Source organism: Gossypium arboreum, chromosome 11 (assembly GCF_025698485.1).
Source record: "Gossypium arboreum isolate Shixiya-1 chromosome 11, ASM2569848v2, whole genome shotgun sequence".
In the NCBI taxonomy this organism is placed as follows: Eukaryota; Viridiplantae; Streptophyta; class Magnoliopsida; order Malvales; family Malvaceae; genus Gossypium; species Gossypium arboreum.
The window spans coordinates 69,390,963-69,409,621 of record NC_069080.1 but is presented as its reverse complement, the minus strand read 5'-3'; the positions used below and the strand labels follow the sequence as shown (position 1 = coordinate 69,409,621).

Below are 18,659 nucleotides of genomic sequence, written 5' to 3'. Positions count from 1 at the left end.
TAACCCCTTACAATATTCGGCCAACCACACCTACAGATCATAGTAAGCTTATAAGAAATCAATAAGCAACTCATTAGCAAATTTTTGTCAATATTTACCACATAATCATAATTTCACTGCAAGCTGTCTTCCTGAGCAACAGTCACTAAATCATTTATAACTGGAGCTACGAAACTCCAAATCAAGTTCCGTTAATTTTCCCTAAAAATAGACTCATATATCTTCTATCCATAAAATTTTCAGAATTTTTAGTTTAGCCAATCAATACCAGAATTTTCTCAAAGTTTCCCATGTTTCACTGTTTGACTAATCTGACCACCCTTCATTACGAATCAAATTTCTCATTGTACAGAATTCAAAATATGTTCTTGTTTATTTCATTAGAAACTAGACTCAATAAGCTTTAATTACATAATTTATTCAGCTTCTAATTCTTCTCCCACAATTTATGGTGATTTTCCAAAGTCACGTTACTGCTGCTGTCCCAAGCAGATTTATTACCAAATCACTCTTTCACACATACCTTGCATGCATGTTATTTAAACATGTATATCACCAATCAATCATCACATATCTATGATTTTACTTAAGTATAATCTCCATTTCATCATTTTAAAGCACAACATGTTAGCTGATTTTTCCTTTAACATCTAAGGCACATGCATGCTCATTTGTTTGGCTCAACTTCACCTATCTTCCATTTTTCATCAAAAGAACATGAAACAACAACCATTTCCTTCATTTTAATTCATGACTAAATGCTCACAACACAACTAAAAATCAAAATATACTTCAAGAGTTAAGGTAGAATCAAGAAGAACTCATGAACCTCAAAATAGAAGCAAGGTACCAAGAACTTACCTTCAATTTTCCTCCTCCTAATGACCGAATACTCAAGAGCTTTCTCCTCTCCTTTCTCTTCTCTAACTTTCAGCTATGATGAACAAAGATGGACAAAACTTTGTTCTTTTCACCCCTTTTTCTTTTAATAAAACTTCATATTTCATCCATTTAATTCTTTAATACAAAAGACATGATATTCTTATCATGAAACATTTACCTAACCCATTATCATGAAACATTTATCTAACCTATTATCATGGAACATTTACCTAACCTATTATCATGGAACATTTACCTAACCTATTATCAATTTGTATCAATTTGTCTACAACAATATGATGGTTGGCCACTTCATGTAAAATGGGAGGTTTGTCATGCAAATCCTCCTATTTTGCACTCCTATTTATTTGGCCACTTCAATTTAGCCTATAGCATTTTCAAACATTTCACATAGGTCCTATTTCATAATTTCACTCCCTTTTTCTTATGGAACAAAAATTAACTAAAATTACCGGGTTCTATCTTAAGCTTGGGCCTTCTAGAGGCCCACTAACATAATTAAACCTATGCCAACATTCACAGAATTCCCGAAAATTGGGGCGTTACAATAAGTTTTTAATCTTGACCGCTAATCTAATTTAAATTGTACCGCTAAATCTGAGAGGCTTCAACTATAAATCAAGTCACCCCATTCATTTGTAATCAGTTGATTCTTAAGTAATAAAATATTTTTGAGAATATTTACTCAAACACTAGGGAGAATTTGAAGCAAAAGAATCTCCTAAGGCCGTGTGGTTTGCCAGACTAAAGTTCTAGTCTCGTAACATTCAGACTCAGATTTTTACGGATTAAACTTTCTCGAACACGAATTCTATTAGAGTCAAATTTTTTAGACTTTGAATATGTTCTGATCTCAAACTTTCTCGTACTTATATCATTAAGAGTTGAAATGGATTAATGGAAATGACAATAAAATGAAAATACGTGAAAACATTATCCCGAACCTTTCCCATCATCATATAGCATTTCATAACCTAATTAATACATACATTCATTGAATCTGGAAATGGTAGTACAATAAATACACAAAGAAGACGGGGAAATAATAGTTATAAATCATTTTTAAAGATGAAGAAACGGAAACTCTAAATCTTTAAATCAAGAAACTATATCGTCGAGGGTGATTTGTTTTGGTTAATTAATGATGCATGTACTAATGATATATTTAATATTATCTTATAATGATTTAATCAAATAATCATTTACAATAAACCACTCTATTTAGTTTATTTTTTAATTCAGCTAATCTGACTTGAAAGTTTTGTTGGATTGGATTTTTAAGTGATGTCTCTCCTAGTAGGGCCGAACAAAATTGAAAAATAGAAAATTTATTTAAATTGTAGTGTCTGGTTTGAGTTTTCGAATATTACTATTATTTGAAATGAACCGAATTATATATTTGATTTAATTTATAATTTTATTATATAAATTAAAAAAAATAAAAAACCAATAAATAAATTAGGCTCAATTACCTTTAATATTCGACTTAGATGTAGTTTCCTTTATATTCTTTCAATTTTACCCATTGGGCAAAACTTTTGAAAACGTTTCAAAAAGGCCCGTGAATTTCAATACCCGCGCCTGCCCCCTCAAAACGACAAAAAGGGAAAAAAAAGACCTAAAAATTGGCGTTGGATTGACGCTCAGAAAACGCCCTGGCAGCAGCGCCCATATATTCAATTTTGTCCAAATACTATACTATAGATTTTGAATCCGGATCCACCGCCATCCCCCATAATTACACACTCACCCCTTTTTCTTTCTCCCTCTCTCGGCTCAGCTTTGCCGTTGCCGTTGCCGTTGCTGGTGCTTTTCTTCTTTTTCCCTTTAATAACCAAATGAGGAAGGGAGCTAAGAGAAAAGCCGCTTCTCATGAGCAAGAGGAGAAGCAAGTAAAGGCTTCGTCTTCTTCGCAAGAGAATCTCAACAACAACAACCGTAAACCTGCTCCCAAAGCTAAGCTTGCTAAGACCTCCAAGCCTCAGCCCGAGCCTGAGTATTTCGAAGATAAGCGTAACTTGGTATTATTATTTTTCTCTACATTTCCCTCCAAGTTTTACATTTGTTGTTTTGGATTGCCTTTAGGGGTTTTCTTTTATGACTTCACTGTTTTGGTTTATTGAATATCTGGATAGATACGAGGTTAAAACATTAGGTTTTAAGTTTAATTTCTTGGCGCTATTGACTTTTTTTTTCCTACTTAAATTTGAGCTTTTAATTCTGGATACCACCGCGGTTAAATTTAAAATTTTATTATATAAGCTTTCGCATTCTTTTGTGAAGTGTAAAGTTTAATGGATTCGAGGTTGGAACTTAAATGTTATTTATTTAGATAATTAAATGGGTGAAGTTTTGCTTTGTTAAATTTGTTTTGATGAAAATTGTCGATTTGTGTTGCGCAGGAAGATTTATGGAAAGCTGCATTCCCTGTTGGAACAGAGGTTGGAATTTTGAATTTCGATTTGAATGTTGAATATTTGGTAGTGTTTTTTAAATGAATTTAAGTTCTGTTGCTTATATCGTTTTCCTTTTGTTGTTTGGAAGTGGGATCAACTGGACTCTGTTTACCAATTCAACTGGAACTTTTCGAATTTAGAAGTGAGTTGCAAGAACTTTTTTTCCTTAACTCTTTTCTAATTTTAGCTGCTACTTTGCTACTTTTGTTTTCCCTGTATCATGTGAAACTTGGTGTAGAGCTAACTGAATATTTTACTGTTCTTTTTCTGGTCAGGATGCATTTGAAGAGGGGGGGAAACTATATGGAAAGAAAGTTTATCTCTTTGGTTGTACAGAGCGTAAGTAGCCACGGTCCTCGTACTTTATACATTTCTATGGACACTTTGCGGGTACTTGTGGTGATATTTTTTTTTTTTTTAAATGCTGTTGCATGCATTACCTCTTGTATTGTTATTTAACTTTACTGTGCTGAAAAGTAAGAATGCTTGTCCTAGGTTCTTAATTTGACCTTAGTTCTCATAAGTTTCTTTCTTGCATCATGTAGTTTCAATTTCTCTGACCTGCCTTTTTGTTCAACAATTACATACTTAATTTTAATTGTTTTCTATTTGTGCAGCTCAATTGGTCCCTTACAAAGGAGAAAACAAAGTCATTTGTATACCTGTGATTGTGGCTGTAAGTTGTCAAACATTGTTAAGAAGTGATTTTAATGCTTGTCACGCTAAATTGATTCAAGGGATTTTTCTTTCTTCATCATGTGATTAGTGGGCAGAGTGATAATAGCATCTTTAACCATCTTTTATGTTAAAGGCTTATTCAATGGTACCTTTATGTGGCTTTGAAGTTATATATTCCCTTGCTGTTCCAATTTTGACATTTTCCTCTGACAGTTCACTCTAGCTGTTTCTTTGAGGTGCAAATCTCAAGCTTAGAATCTCATAACTAGGAGCTTTTGCCCCTTGGATAAATGGTTTCTTTACTTCACCTCTATAGCCGTGGATGTGATTTTGTCACACAGATTTTGATGGCCATAAAAAAATACGTGTTCTGGGCCACTTTCCATATATATATTTTTCAATGCAGAAGGCCATCTCTGTAAATTATAATTTTCTTTTGACAGAAAGAGTTTATAATTACTATATTGTTGCTTATCTAGTGTGGACCAAATTATTAACTGTCTAGAATGTTAATAGTTAAAATCCACATAACTTCCCTTTAGTTCTCTTTGTTGCTTTTTCACTGATTTATTATTCTCGACAATTGCAATGACAAATATTAATGTTTAATGAGATTGGTTTGTTGAAAATAGTTCTTTATTGGTTTGTTGAAAATAGTTCTTTCTGCCATGATCTGATTGTATCTTTTCAGGTTGAGTCTCCTTTCCCACCTTCAGATAAGATTGGTATTAACTCAGTGCAGAGAGAAGCTGAAGAGATTGTTCCCATGAAACAAATGAAAATGGACTGGGTTCCATATATTCCACTTGAGAAAAGGTACCCAATTTTGATCTTTTTTTAGTCATATACAAAGTAGACCTTTAATTATTTAATTTAATTTATCTGAATAGTATGCCAAATTGATAAATGAAATTTTATCTAATTTTCATTTTATTATTCTGCATTTGAATTGATTTAAAATCAACTTTTGAGGTGATTGTATATTTTTATTGCTCGACAGAGACAGCCAAGTTGATAGATTGAAATCTCAAATATTCATCTTAAGCTGCACTCAAAGAAGGTATGATTGGCACACTAACACTTACAATCCTCTTTATTTTTGTTTCTTTTGTATGCAATGGTCAACTACTTCCAATCACAGTGTCTTTATCTCAACTGCTTTTTGTTTGAGACTGCCAACTGGGTTACACTCACTTATGCTTCCTTTGAATATTTATAAAAAAATTGCTATGTTAAAGGTAGGCTTCTATATTTTGTTGTGTGGCCGGGGTTTTAAGTGTTGGAATCAGGTTTGCTTTTTGTGAGAATTCGCTCCATGCATTCTGATCAGCTTGTTGTGGTGCCAAACCAATACTTGCAGAGTACATTAAATAAGTGCTGAGTATTCAGTTCTGTTTACTCGGGAATAACAATATAATAGAAATATCTGGTCATCCAGAGGCTTGAATGCTTAGCAATATGCATTTCTAATAATTGGACCCTCTTGGTTTCATGGTTTCCTAATGGTCCATGTTTGGAGACACTATTTCTATGTTTTAGCCAAGCAGTATTGTGAAGGCATGTGCCTAGGTGTGCCTGATTGTCAGTGTGCATTTCTAATAATTGGACCCTTTTGTTTTTGTTGTTTCCTATTGAATTGTCCATGTCTGGAGATTACTGTTTCTGTGTCTATGTATGAGCTAAGCAGTATGGTGAAGGCATGTGCCTAAGTGTGCCTGAAAACAGAAGCTCCTTAAACCCTTTCGGGTGAGGCACAGTTGATTAGGTGCACAGTTCTTGCACCTAGGTGCATATTTTTTCATTAGAGGTTAGGTGCAGGAAAAAAGTCTTTGTGATTGCAGTTCTCTTTAATTTATTTTATTTTGAAGTTTTTTCATTAGCTGTACCTTTACTAGTAATAAATGGGATATTATACTCTTATATTTCAAACATGGGACCATAAGGAACTATTTCAACAACAGACGTGGGACATTGAACTTTCTTTATTCAACAATAGACACGGGACCATAAGAAATCATTTACACTGGCCAATAAAGAAAAATAAATATCTCATGTTTTGTAGATGAACAAGTTTTAGGAAGAAGAATGATTCTCTCTTATTACTTCTAATCTGAATACAGCCTTTTAAAGAATAGCAGGAAAAAATAAAAAAGGAAATAATCTCTAGAAATTAGCCTATACCTAAAAATTAGTAATTTGATTATGGCTAATAGTACAAGGAAATTCCTAGCACTAATGTAGAAAATCTGCTTAATTTAAGGAATTCCAACACTCCCCCTCAAGCTGGAGTGTAGATGTGAATCAAACCCAGCTTGCCTATAATTTCTTCAAACATTTTTCTTGAAATGCAACCCCTTACCAAGAGTCCCTTTTAAGTATCTCAATATCCTGTAGGCAGCTTCCAAATGTTTCTCCCGTTGATATCTCCCCCTGTCTACTTCTTCTCCATCCTTATCAGTTCCTAATTTAAGGTTGGGTTCCATAGGAGTCTTGTCTATGTTCTTTGGAGTTTCTACAGAGTCAACATTAGAAACAAAGGCATTGTAGGATTTAGACAAGTTTCCATAGGATACAAACCGAGAAATGGGATGTTGAGTGCAGCTCCTAGTGCCCTTTCTTACTGCAATTGGAAGATGGATGGAAGATGAAGGAGGTGAAACTTCTTCCTCAGGACAGTCCTCGGGTAAAGATGGCATAGGCACTGCTGTTTTGGTCTTAGGCAGCTGATGTCTCCGAGAGTATACACGAAGTCCCTGAGTTTTTCCTTCTTGTTTTTCAGAATGAGTGGGCTGTTTTTCTTCATTAGTATGATTAATCACCCTTGTTTCTTGTTGCTGAACAGTGGAGATAGGAAAAACAGGTTCCAAAACAGGAATAACAGTGGCTGTAGGATTTTCAGCAGGTTTTGTAGTTGTGGTAGGGCTGACAGGTTCCAAAACAGGAATAATAGTGGCTGTAGGATTTTCAGCAGGTTTTGTAGTGGTGGTAGGGCTGATAGTCTTGAGGTATAATGAGAAGATTGCTCAAGGTCTCATCTTCACTAAGTATCTCCCCCTGAAGATGAGAGGCTGAAAAATATGGCTCGTTTTCGAAGAAAGTAACATCAAGGGACACAAACATCTGGTGTAAGGTTGGAGAGTAGCACTTGTACCCTTTTTGTGCAGGTGAGTAACCAATAAAGACACAAGTGTGAGCTCTAGGATCAAGTTTAGATCGGTTAGGTTGATGGTTGTGGACAAATGCTTTGCAACCAAATGTTTTGGTTGGGAGATTAGGAACACGAAACAAGGGAAAATTTTTTTGAAAAGTATGTAAAGGTGTTTGAAAGTTTAATACCTTTGATAGAGTCGGTTTATAAGATAACAAGCGGTGAGGACAGCTTCTCCCCATAAATACTTTGGTACACCCATAGTAAACATAAGGGCACGAGCCACGGCTACAAGGTGTCTGTTTTCCTCTGAAACCCTGTTTTGTTGAGGGTGTCGGGACAAGAACTTTGATGTATGATTCCTTGCTCGAAAGATAAGGACTTAGGATAGAATTAAAGTACTCTCTCCCATTATCGGTTCTAAGGGTGTGAATATTTGAATTGAACCGAGTTCGAATCATTGAATGAAATTTTTGAAGACTCTAGAGACTTGGATTTTTCTTTAAGGAGATAGACCCAACAAACTCTAGTGTGGTCATCAATGAAAGTTATGAACCACCTAGCCCCTGTGATGTTTTTACTCGATTGGCTCCCCATAGATCATTGTGAATTAAAGAGAAAGGTTGAGATTGAACATAAGGTTTCAAAGGATAAGGGACACAAGTGTGTTTAGATAGTTGGCAAACTTCACAGTTCAATGAATTAATTTTCTTATTTAGAAATAGTAGAGGAAACAGTTTCTTCAAGTACATGAAATTGGTGTCCTAGTCTACAATGCCATAGCATGATAGAATCGTCTTTTGATGTAGATAAGGCCATCCCTTCTTTTGAACTGTTTTTGTTCCAAACATATAAGCCATCATTAACTTTAGCAAGGTTAATCATCTTCCCGATTCCTGTTTCGTCCCCATTCCAGCCACCGTGAGTAAGATCCATCAGCTATGCGAATCAGAGTGATCATGACAAGGTAAATAGGTGTGAAACAAACTTAGATTACTGTCATGTGGTCGGATGCACCGAGTCTAGTATCCACGAAGTTGTGATAGGTTCGTGTGTAGTATTTAAAGCAATTACCTTGAATAGTTAGTGACCCACTTGGCTGTAGGAGTCCTAAGTAGTTTATGAAGAGCCTCAAGTTGAGTTTTGGTTAGCCTAACATTCGAGCATCTTCTTGATAGTAGATATCATTGCTGCCTTGTTTTCTTTCTGTTTTTTTTCTTCAGGATAGCCATGGAGTTTGAAGCATTTCTCCTTGGCATGCCCAACCCGATTCTGATGGCTACACCATGGCCTTTTGAACCGAATCAATTCCATCTTTGAACCCTTGAGATTGAGGGCCTCTTGAAATAAGAGCGAGTTCTCGGAAGGATGATGACCAGCTACGGTCAATGGTTTTAATTCTTTTGCGTCTCCCAACATAATAAGACGCCGTTTCTCTTCCCTCCTTACTTGACAAATGCTTCTCCTATGGTTGGCGGTGTGGTTACGCCTAGTATTCGATCCTCGGACCTCATCAAGATCACGATTTAGTCCTGCTAGGAACTCATAGAGACGTTCTTTGTTAAGATGATCCATGAACTTGGTGTGTTCCAAGCCCTCGCCCCAATCAACTTCATAATACATGTCTGACTCCTGCTATAAGATCTTTAGGTTGTTGTAATATTGAGTGGCTTCAAATGTTCTTTGTCGAATATCTTTCAACTTTAATTTGATCTCGAATACTTGGGAAGTATTTCCAAGATCCGAGTAATTCTCCTTGATTGCATCCCACATTTCTTTGGCAGTTTTGAAAAAAAGATACGTTCGGCTTATATGACCTTCCATCGAATTTATAAGCCAAGCCATAACCATTGAGTTGTTAAGCTCCCAAGTTGCATAACCAGAGTCTGTTGATGCTGGTCGAGGAATTTGTCCATTAATGTACCCAATTTTTCCTCGGCCACGAAGAACCATAAGGACAGATTGTGACCATTGCAGGAAATTTTTTCCATCTAATCGATGATTTGTGATTATAAGAGAAGAGTTAAGGTCACCTTGTGGGATTCCTTGATTGTGATTTTGAGTTATTTGTGAGATCTCAGTCTCAGATAAATTTTCGGTGTCACCCATGGGAGTAGGGTTTCTAACAGAGAAAAACAGAACAAGAGAAGAGAAGAAAGAGCAGGATCAAATGGATTCCTGATGCTCTTGATACCATGAACAAGTTTTAGGAAGAAGAATGATTCTCTCTTATTACTTCTAATCTGAATACAGCCTTTTAAAGAATAGCAGGAAAAAATAAAAAAGGAAATAATCTCTAGAAATTAGCCTATCCCTAAAAATTAGTAATTTGATTATGGCTAATAGTACAAGGAAATTCCTAGCACTAATGTAGAAAATCTGCTTAATTTAAGGAATTCCAACAGTAGATAAACTGGATAACACTTTAGAGTTTCTTATCATAATTATATATCAACTTTATTTATATATAGACACACACACACACATACACTCACAAATACAATGACACATGAATATATTATGCGTTGCTTCAGTTAGGTGAGCGCTTTCTTTAGTTCTTTTGTGCCTTAGGCAACATTGGGTTTTAGGTGCCTAGAGTGCACCCTTGTGTCCTTGACAACTTTGGAGCTAAGTCAACCATTTGATATTTAAACAATTCTTAAATTTCTATCTTCAGAGTGTAAGAAATTATTTTCAGTGCAAGCTTATGGACTTCAATTTTCTTTATATTATTTCATCTCTCCTGAGAGTGGGTCTGTATGTGTTTGGATGCTTGCATTTCGGCTTACCTTTTGTATTTGGTATTCTTTCTGCAGGGTTGCTTTGAAACAAATGAAAATAGATCGTCTCAAGAAATACGAGTATTGTCTGCCTTGTGAGTCTCTAGATACCTCTGGATGTTAAATTGCTTCATATGTCTGCTGCTTGTTATAATGACTTGTCAAATAGGAGACTGAAAAAGAAGGAAAAGAACCCCTTATTTATTGCAATGTTGTTTGTCCTGTCCCTATTGACAGATTTTTACCAGCCTTTGAAGGAAGATGAGCTTGAACAAAGCACTGAGGTTCAAATAATTTTTCCAGCAGAACAAAAGCCGGTAAGTTCTTTGTATTTTCTGAGAACATTAATTATGACTGATACTTCACTTTATGGATATTAATTTGTTTATGGGTTGGATAGAGTTCATTGTAAGGGTTGAGCTTATCATGCTTTGGTGAATGGACTGTTGCATTCAGTGTAGTTGGAGGTACCATTTTATGGCTTGTGGCACATGCTTACATGAGTTAAGCAAAGATTTGATTGCTAAAAAATTGATTCACACCATAAGCATGTGCATATGTACTTATGCATTCGTCTATGATGCTCCCAACAGTTAAAAGTAGGAGGTTTGAAGTTCAAACCTTGTGAGGAGTGGGTTTTCCAAATGTACCCTTGCATCTTTTATTCTTATAAACTTGAAATAGAGATTCATTTATAAATGTTGAAAAATCAGTCTTCTCCTTAGCATGATATAGAAGTCAAGCATAACTAAGCATCATTAGTCTCCTAAGTTTTCTTCACCTATGGACATAATCCATTTGAATCATGTACTGCCCTTCATCAAATGAAAATATATCATTTAAAGAAAAAGAATTGAGAACCAAAAGGCAACTTATTTGAGGTATGCATTGCACCTTAATAGAGTATCTTCATTGGAGTTTGTTTTGCTATACTGTATTGTGCCTTGGTGTATAGGAAATCCTTGATTCCACAGCCTGTAATAATTTTTATTGGGATAACCAAGGCAGCTATTCTGCAAGATATTATGTAAATTGACACATCCTTTCTGTTCTTGCAGGTTTTTTGTGAATTTGATTGGGAGTTGGATGAACTTGATGTAAGACTCTTAACTCTTTCATCATTATGCTGTAGTCTAACTAGCATGACTTTTTTGGTGGTGATGTTTGAATTATTTGAATTGGTAGCTTGGAATGTTTTCAAAAATAAGTTACTTATGCATTAGACTTTAGTCAATCATTTTACTTTTTGGCTGCTGTTTGCTATTGTCATAGTAATTAGGTACTAAGCTGTATCTACCATTCTGCAGGAGTTTACTGATAAACTGATAGAAGCAGATGAATTAGATAAAGATCAAAAGGATGCTTTTAAGGTGAAGCTGATTGAAGATCTACCAATATCCTTTGGATTTTATGTATTTCCAACTACTAGTTCAACCTGACATACTTTGGGTTTTGTAGGATTTTGTCAAAGAGAAAGTTCGAGAAGCAAAAAAAGCTAATCGGCAGGTATTTTTTTTTTTTGGCAACATTGCTTCTTCGATTTGGTTGGGGAGCATGATTTTGGATAGGTTGATTAATTGGGCCAATTCAATTCTTATAGGCAAGAGAAGCTCGCAGAAAAGCCCTTGAAGAAATGAGTGAGGAAACTAAAGCAGCATTTCAGAACATGAGATTTTACAAGTTCTATCCTGTTCACACTCCGGATACTCCTGATGTGTCAAATGTAAAGGTAAGGTTTTACGAGTTACTGCTTTATCTACATTTTTGTGTTAGAAAAAGGAAGTATTTTTAATCATTTATTTTGCTAAATAATGCCTTAGAGCAATATTTAACTTGTTTTATTAGCCCTAGTTATTTCTCATGCATAAAGTTGTAATAGTTATGAGTAGATTTTCTTTATAGTAGTCATGGTGTTATCAGAGCTTGTTGCATAATAAATTAAAGCCTTTTGGTTTCTTAGAGGACACTGTCAATGATAAATAGCGATTACATGATTTACTTAAAGTGTCTGAATGATAACATTGGCTTGGTTTTATTTAACCAGTAATGTTGGCTAAGTTTATGTTAAACTGAATGGGTTTGATGGTGGCACGAATCATAAAATTTTCTGTAGCACCTATACTCTTTGTTGGATTAAGTTTTATTCCCAGTGCTTTGTAGTTTTCTCTTGGAAATCAATTGAATTACATACTTCCTCTTTAAGTCATTCAGATACAAAACAATGAAAGGTGTCTGTAACTTCTCCTCCAGGACCTACCCCCGCCCTAGAGTAGTTAGGTGGGAAATTAAAATTAATCTTTTTTTGCACATGGTTCAATTTTTGGTCCAGGGTACAATTAATTTGGCATGGGCTACAATTGTTGTTATAGCCTTTTATTTGTCCTCTTAATTCTGGTAGTATAATTCTGTCTGGCCAGAAGATCCTAATCCCTTGCGCATCCATGTTGTATATAACCCCTAGAAATACTCGTAAAACATTTCTTAGTAAAATTCATTAATTTTCATGTCACTTTTTTGAATTTGAATTCTAACCAACTTCACATTGTTGCCAAGACTTGGTTGGAGTATTGGTTAAAGCTGTTGTCTATTACCCAGGTGGCACGGGTTCAAACCTTGTCAACCCCTTGCCCCTCCCCCAATATTGTATGATAAAGATAGCCAAATTTGCATTGTCTTAACCATAACAATTCAGTCATGCATTTCATGAATTGAAGTTCTCAATAAGAAATTTCTTTACTAGGTAGCAGCTCATCTTCAGTCACTTGTCCACTAAAGATATAGAATTCCAGATGTCAGATTTATATTTTTAGTTGCCAGAGGCATAATACATTCGCCTTACTGATTCTATTTAGAATAACAGCATGACTAGTGACTTAAATTCGTTTTTTCTTATTGGCGATTCTACCTTGCAGGCTCCTTTCATAAACAGGTATTACGGGAAGGCACATGAGATTCTCTAATGGAACCTTTATATTAAAGCATGAAGATGTAGTGCAGTTTGAGGGGTGCTCTGAAAAGCCTGCTTCGCTTGTAAGAGTGTCATTTGTATGTTACCAGGAAGTTTTGGGAGTATGCCTCTGGTGCCCCATCACACTCATTTCCTAGAAGAAAAGGTTTAAACTTAAAAAAACTCCATAACTCTTAGATAATTAAAACCAGGCCCTTTGCAACCATCGCAGGAATTAGTAGAATACTCTATTGAGGCTTTATTTTTTTCCCCCACAAGTTGTAGAATATTCAACTGAGCCTTTTTTTTTTCTCCCAAAAATTTTGAAGGAATTTTTAAGGCTTGAGGTGCTTAAATCGGCCCACAGCTTGACATGTCATGGTTTTACACTTATTAGCGATCTTCTGTTCCGACTTAATTGTAATAGTAGAGTATTCAAATGCATTTTTCCCCCTTATTAAATCTCTGAATCATTTCAATTTTTCTTAAGTGCTTAATGTTTGTACCAGAGGTTACAATGTCGCCTCAAGCACTGGACAGATGATGCCAGATATCTTGAACTTTAATATTTTGCCCAAAAACTTAGGTGGTGCGGATTCGTGGACTTGAACATCAAATTGAATGGATGAAGCAAAAATCTGCACAAAAAGATTTTATTTGAAGGAATTCGATTGGACTCATTTTAATCAACAATGGAGAAGGCTCCGGCATTCTCTTAGGGCTTGAATTCTTGTATCAAATCTGTAAAATGAAACAATTCAATTATTTAAAGATGTGAAATGATGGAACCGAACTTTGCCCCTTCGAGTTTAACTGATCAAGAAAATTCTTTACCAAGAATGCCAACCAATATTTTGTACAAAATAAAAAATCTGAATTCAAAATAACTAAAGAAACCTAAAAGAACAACGCTTACTTGAATCTTGACGGTGCAACCATTTTTACTTCATATCTACCTGTCCATTGCATAGAGAGATGATTCAAGAAAAAAAACAGTTGGATTCTTCCCCTAAATTCCTTATCAGAAAAATGGTCAATAATAACTTAAGCAAGTTTAATTTAAATTGAAGTCCGATTTTTAACTATTAAATCTCCCTTTAAATTAGTTTAATTTCAACTAATCAAATTATTTTTGTTGATCAAAAAAAAGGGGATTTTAGATAAAATTTAACCCCCTTTCATATGGACAAATTTCTCATGCTCCCTAATTATTCTCCTTTTATGTGCCCCTCAAATAGTTAATTGATATCTGGATTATTCATTTCTTACTAACGAAAGAAAGTTTCGTTAACTATATATCCTAGGGTTTTCTTTTTTTAAATTGATTCAAAAAATAATTATTTATGAAAATAATCCACAGGTAAAATTAATCACGAAAATGATATATTTTCTATCGTACATTTTGGTGTTGACAATCTCACCATCGGTATCCCCCTCCATCATCCCCTAATTATTTCCCCATGATTATAGTACTTAGTAGGCAATGGAAGCAAGAGAAGAATATGAAAAAAAAAGGCTTAATGATAAATTTGACTACTAACATTTACATGTTTTGTCAAAATATCCCTAATTGTATTTTTAAGTATTTTTTTAGTCATCAACCTTTAGTTTTTTTTTTCAAAATTGCTTTTTCTAACAGATTTGATGAAAGTACGTTAAAAAAATTAATGTGGATAACGTGAAATATTTTTAATGAGATGTAAATTTATTACTTAGATAATCCAATAAAATAATCACATATGAAAAATAATAAAATAAATAAATCATACATGAAATTAAAAAATAACTCTCAATTTAAAGAAAATAACCGTAATTATCTAAAAAGAATTTCAAAATAATTGCATATGTTTGTTTATTGAGAGGTTTCAAAAAATTTAATAAATCAAATTGATTTGAATGTGTGCATTCATTTTAAATTTTTTAGATAATTACGTTTATTTTTTAAATTAAGAGTTATTTTTTAACTTCATGAATTATTTATTTATTTTATTATTTTTCAGATGTAATTATTTTATTGGATTATCTAAGTAATAAATTACATCTCATTAAAAATATTCCATGTATAAAATTTCACAAAATCCTGTTAAATCAAATCTGTTAAAAATAATTTGAAAAAAGAACAAAGGTTGATAGCAAAAAAGACTCAAAAATACAATTAGGACCATTTTGACAAAACATGTAAACTTAGTAGCCAAATTTGTCATTAAGCAAAAAAAAGAAATTCAACAGTCAAAGAAGGAGAGAAAAAGAGGAAGAGGAAAATCAACGGTGAAAGAGACGAGAAGAAGAGAAATAGACAAGAAAAAAAAAAAAGAGTTACGCTACATTTATTATTAGATTAACAATTTTAATAAAATTAATTTATCAACATCAGTTCCTACAAAATACATTTATCATTATAATAGAAAACAGGAAAAATAATAAAAAATGTTCTATAACCTAAAAATAAAGGATTGCAACTATATTAATGAATGATAATGATATAGATTGATACAATATATATAAGATTTTATATTTATCTTCTAAACTTGGTTATATAGATTAATGATAATTTTTATTTAATAGTCTTTTAAAATTAAATTGAGGTAATTGTTTTTTAATTAATTTAATACGATAATGTTAGGGTATTTTTTTATTTACATGTTTATAATTTTCAAATAACAGATATTTTTAATTGCCAATATTATAATTGATTTTTTATAGTGAATACTTAATATTGACGTAATTTTCATATATTCAATATTACCATAATTATTGTTTATGACTAAATATATTTGGTTAATATATAAACACCTTTATAAATTCCTTATCAAATATTTTTTTTGGTAATAAATAAAAATACATGCCTAAAATAAGGAATACATAGAGATAAAGGTCACCTAATGCAGTGAACAATGGACATTCTCTTTTAGCAGTCTTATATACTATGGTGGATATATGAGAATAATTAATTGATTTAATTGTCCTATTAAATAAAAATTATCCTTAATCTATATAACCATGTTTAGAAGATAAATATGAAATGTTATATATCTTGTATCAATCTATATGTTCTCATTCATTAATATAATTGTAATCCTTTATTTTTGGTTATAGAACATATCTTTAAATATAAAAATATATTTTTTGACTTTTGTGTTTACTATTATAATGATAAATGTATTTTGTTGGAACTAATATTGATAATTAATTTTATAGGAATTGTTAATTTAATAATAAATGTAGTATAACTTTCCATTTTTTTTTGTCTATTTCTCTTCATGTTCTCATCTATTTCACCATTGATTTTCCTCTCTTCTTCTCTCATTCCTTGATGATGTATTACGAAAATAACTAAAAATAAGATAAAGACATGTGCACCTATCGATAAATAGTATAGCTATGGTGAGTAAAGATATCGTATCTATAAGGACTTAAAGTATTAGTAATTACCGTTTTCCTATTATTTAACCGACAAATTGAAGTGATTGATTTAAACTAAAATTACTAAATTAATTTAACTAAAGAACTCAATAGAGAATAAATCAGGAAAATAACTGAATAATGACCAATAAGTGAAACAATACCCAGGAAAGAATCCACCTAGACTTCATCTGTCATTATGACTCTGAATTAAACGATTTATTCACTTAGTATCTTGATCCGTGGAAATCCCAAAATTATACTAATATCTCTTTCAAGACTAAGAGCAACTGACTCTAGGTTGATTAATTGAAATTTCTTTCTAATTAAAACCTCTATTGTCGCATTAACTTGATCTATGAATTCCCTATTAGATTTGACTCTAATACGGTAGATTTATGTTGTCCTATTTCTAGGTTTGCATGCAACTCCAATAAATTATACTAGATCTACTCTTAAATAAGGACTTTTCCTCCTCTGATTTAAGCACATTAAACAAGAATTAATCTCCCGGAAATATTAAAACAAGAGATAAGAACACATAACTGAGAACAGGATTCAAGTATTTATTGTGTCAGACAGAAATCAAATAATAGAATTCATCATAGGGTTCATCTCCCCTAGGTATCTAGGAAATTAGTTCATAATTGTGAATAAAAATATCTTAAAGACAGAATGACCATAGGAAATAAAGAAACTAATAAGAACTTCAAAAGAAATTAAAAAGATGTCTTCAGTCTTGATGGAAATCTACTTCAAAGTTGGCTCCAATGGTGTTCTTCAAGTTGTTTTCTTCAATATTATCTGATGACCCCCTCTTCTATTTTTCTATTTGGTATTTATAGACTTCAGAATGCCTAGAAAGCCTAAAACTTGTGTTTTTTCGTGTGTTTGGGATGTGAATCTCAAAATCGACATGGTTTGGCACATGGCCGTGTGCCGGCCTGTGTGGCTCACATGGCAGTGTGTCCAACCTGTGTAGCTCCTGAAATCTGCTCTATTTGTCTTATTTTCACTTGTTTTTCACTTCTTTTGCTCCCAAATGCTCTCCTAAGTATAGAAACATGAATTTAAAGGATTAGGAGCATAAAATTCATCAATTTGCATAAATAATCATCCAATAATGCATTAAGAACGAGACTAAAATATGTTACTTTTATCATTTATCACTTGACTATTGGATTTTTTCCCTATCTTTTTCTTTTCTTATTTTCTTTGCCTACTATGTAACACCCCACACCCGTACCCTATGCTGGGACGGAATATGAGGCACTACCGCTCTTAAGCACATGTAGTCAAACGTTTCTGAGTCATCAAGAATTGGTAAAATTTAAAATTTTTCGGAACTTGTCTAAACTTCATTAACATGGACTCACGAGACCCCAACATCCATCGGAATCCATTCAGGATTGATTTGGGTCCTTTAACAAACTCTAGAAAGATGACTTTAGAAATAGGTCACATGCCCGTGTGGAAGGGAAACACACCCGTGTGGCTATTAGGACATGGCCGTGCTAAAGGCCCGTATGGTTCACACAGCCTAAGCACGATGGGACACGCCCGTGTCTAGAGCCCGTATGAATTAAATTCTAAATTCGAACCTGTAGGGGTTTTCACACGACATGACATATGCCCGTGTCCATGGCCCGTGTCCCTCACACGGCCATGACACGCCCGTGTCTAAAAACCTTGACATTCTATTTCTGACGTCAGCATCTAATTAGGGGCACACGGTCGAGGCACGCCCATGGCCTAAGGTCGTGTCCTCCACACGGCTGAGACACACGGCTGTGTCTCTACCTGTGTGTTTACTACCATGCATACTGACTTGAAATTTTTACATGTAGGGGACACACGGCCGGACAACACGCCCATTAACCAAATTAACCAAACCAATACAAGCATAACATATATATAACCAAATCAGCCACAGCAATTAGAAACTTGCATCAAATGCATGTAATAACAATTAACATTAACCAACTTTAATGGCCTATACAAAATGAATATCACGTCCATCATATGAGCCAACACTTGCGGCTAAACTGACAAGACACTAAACTGAAGATTCGAGTCCCTATACATGCCAAAAATCAAAACATTTGAACTAGCTATACCAAAGCTTCAGGTGATAGTGTGATCAATGCCTCCGACGCCTCTTGATCCCCGATACTAGCTTGGCGACACTATAAGAAAGTGGAAAGAAAGGGAGTAAGCATAAAGCTTAGTAAGCTCACATGCATATAATAAACAACATGACTCAATAGTTAAAATAAAACAAAGTTTCATAAGCTTAACTTTCTTATACACACTCTTACTACAAGTACTTAACATATTGAAATCTT

At 33.7% G+C, this 18,659-nt stretch overlaps 1 protein-coding gene across 2 annotated transcripts; it reads left to right on the top strand.

The window, feature by feature from the left end:
* The first annotated feature begins 2,466 nt into the window (after positions 1–2,466).
* On the top strand, positions 2,467–13,705 carry LOC108473786 (protein HEAT INTOLERANT 4-like). 2 transcript variants are annotated; one of them, XM_053021915.1, is made up of 15 exons: positions 2,467–2,924; positions 3,306–3,344; positions 3,448–3,501; positions 3,635–3,698; positions 3,977–4,035; positions 4,729–4,853; positions 5,038–5,097; positions 10,002–10,060; positions 10,203–10,282; positions 11,024–11,062; positions 11,273–11,335; positions 11,424–11,471; positions 11,566–11,694; positions 12,878–12,894; positions 13,422–13,705. In XM_053021915.1, exons 1-15 carry the CDS (start codon positions 2,742–2,744, stop codon positions 13,519–13,521), a joined length of 1,119 nt encoding a protein of 372 aa, XP_052877875.1. In that variant the 5' UTR covers positions 2,467–2,741; the 3' UTR covers positions 13,522–13,705. The 2 variants fall into 2 exon arrangements, with proteins under 2 accessions (XP_052877875.1, XP_017631028.1); XM_017775539.2 differs by lacking the exon at positions 13,422–13,705 and having other exon boundaries at positions 2,469–2,924; positions 12,878–13,374.
* Positions 13,706–18,659: the final 4,954 nt, after the last annotated feature.

Bases quoted from the DNA above. Each gene is read 5' to 3' on its own strand.
- LOC108473786 (XM_053021915.1), top strand. From the start codon at position 2,742: ATGAGGAAGGGAGCTAAGAGAAAAGCCGCTTCTCATGAGCAAGAGGAG. The intron at 10,061-10,202 runs GTGAGTCTCTAG...CCCTATTGACAG, and splicing joins ATACGAGTATTGTCTGCCTT to ATTTTTACCAGCCTTTGAAG. The intron at 10,283-11,023 runs GTAAGTTCTTTG...CTGTTCTTGCAG, and splicing joins TTCCAGCAGAACAAAAGCCG to GTTTTTTGTGAATTTGATTG.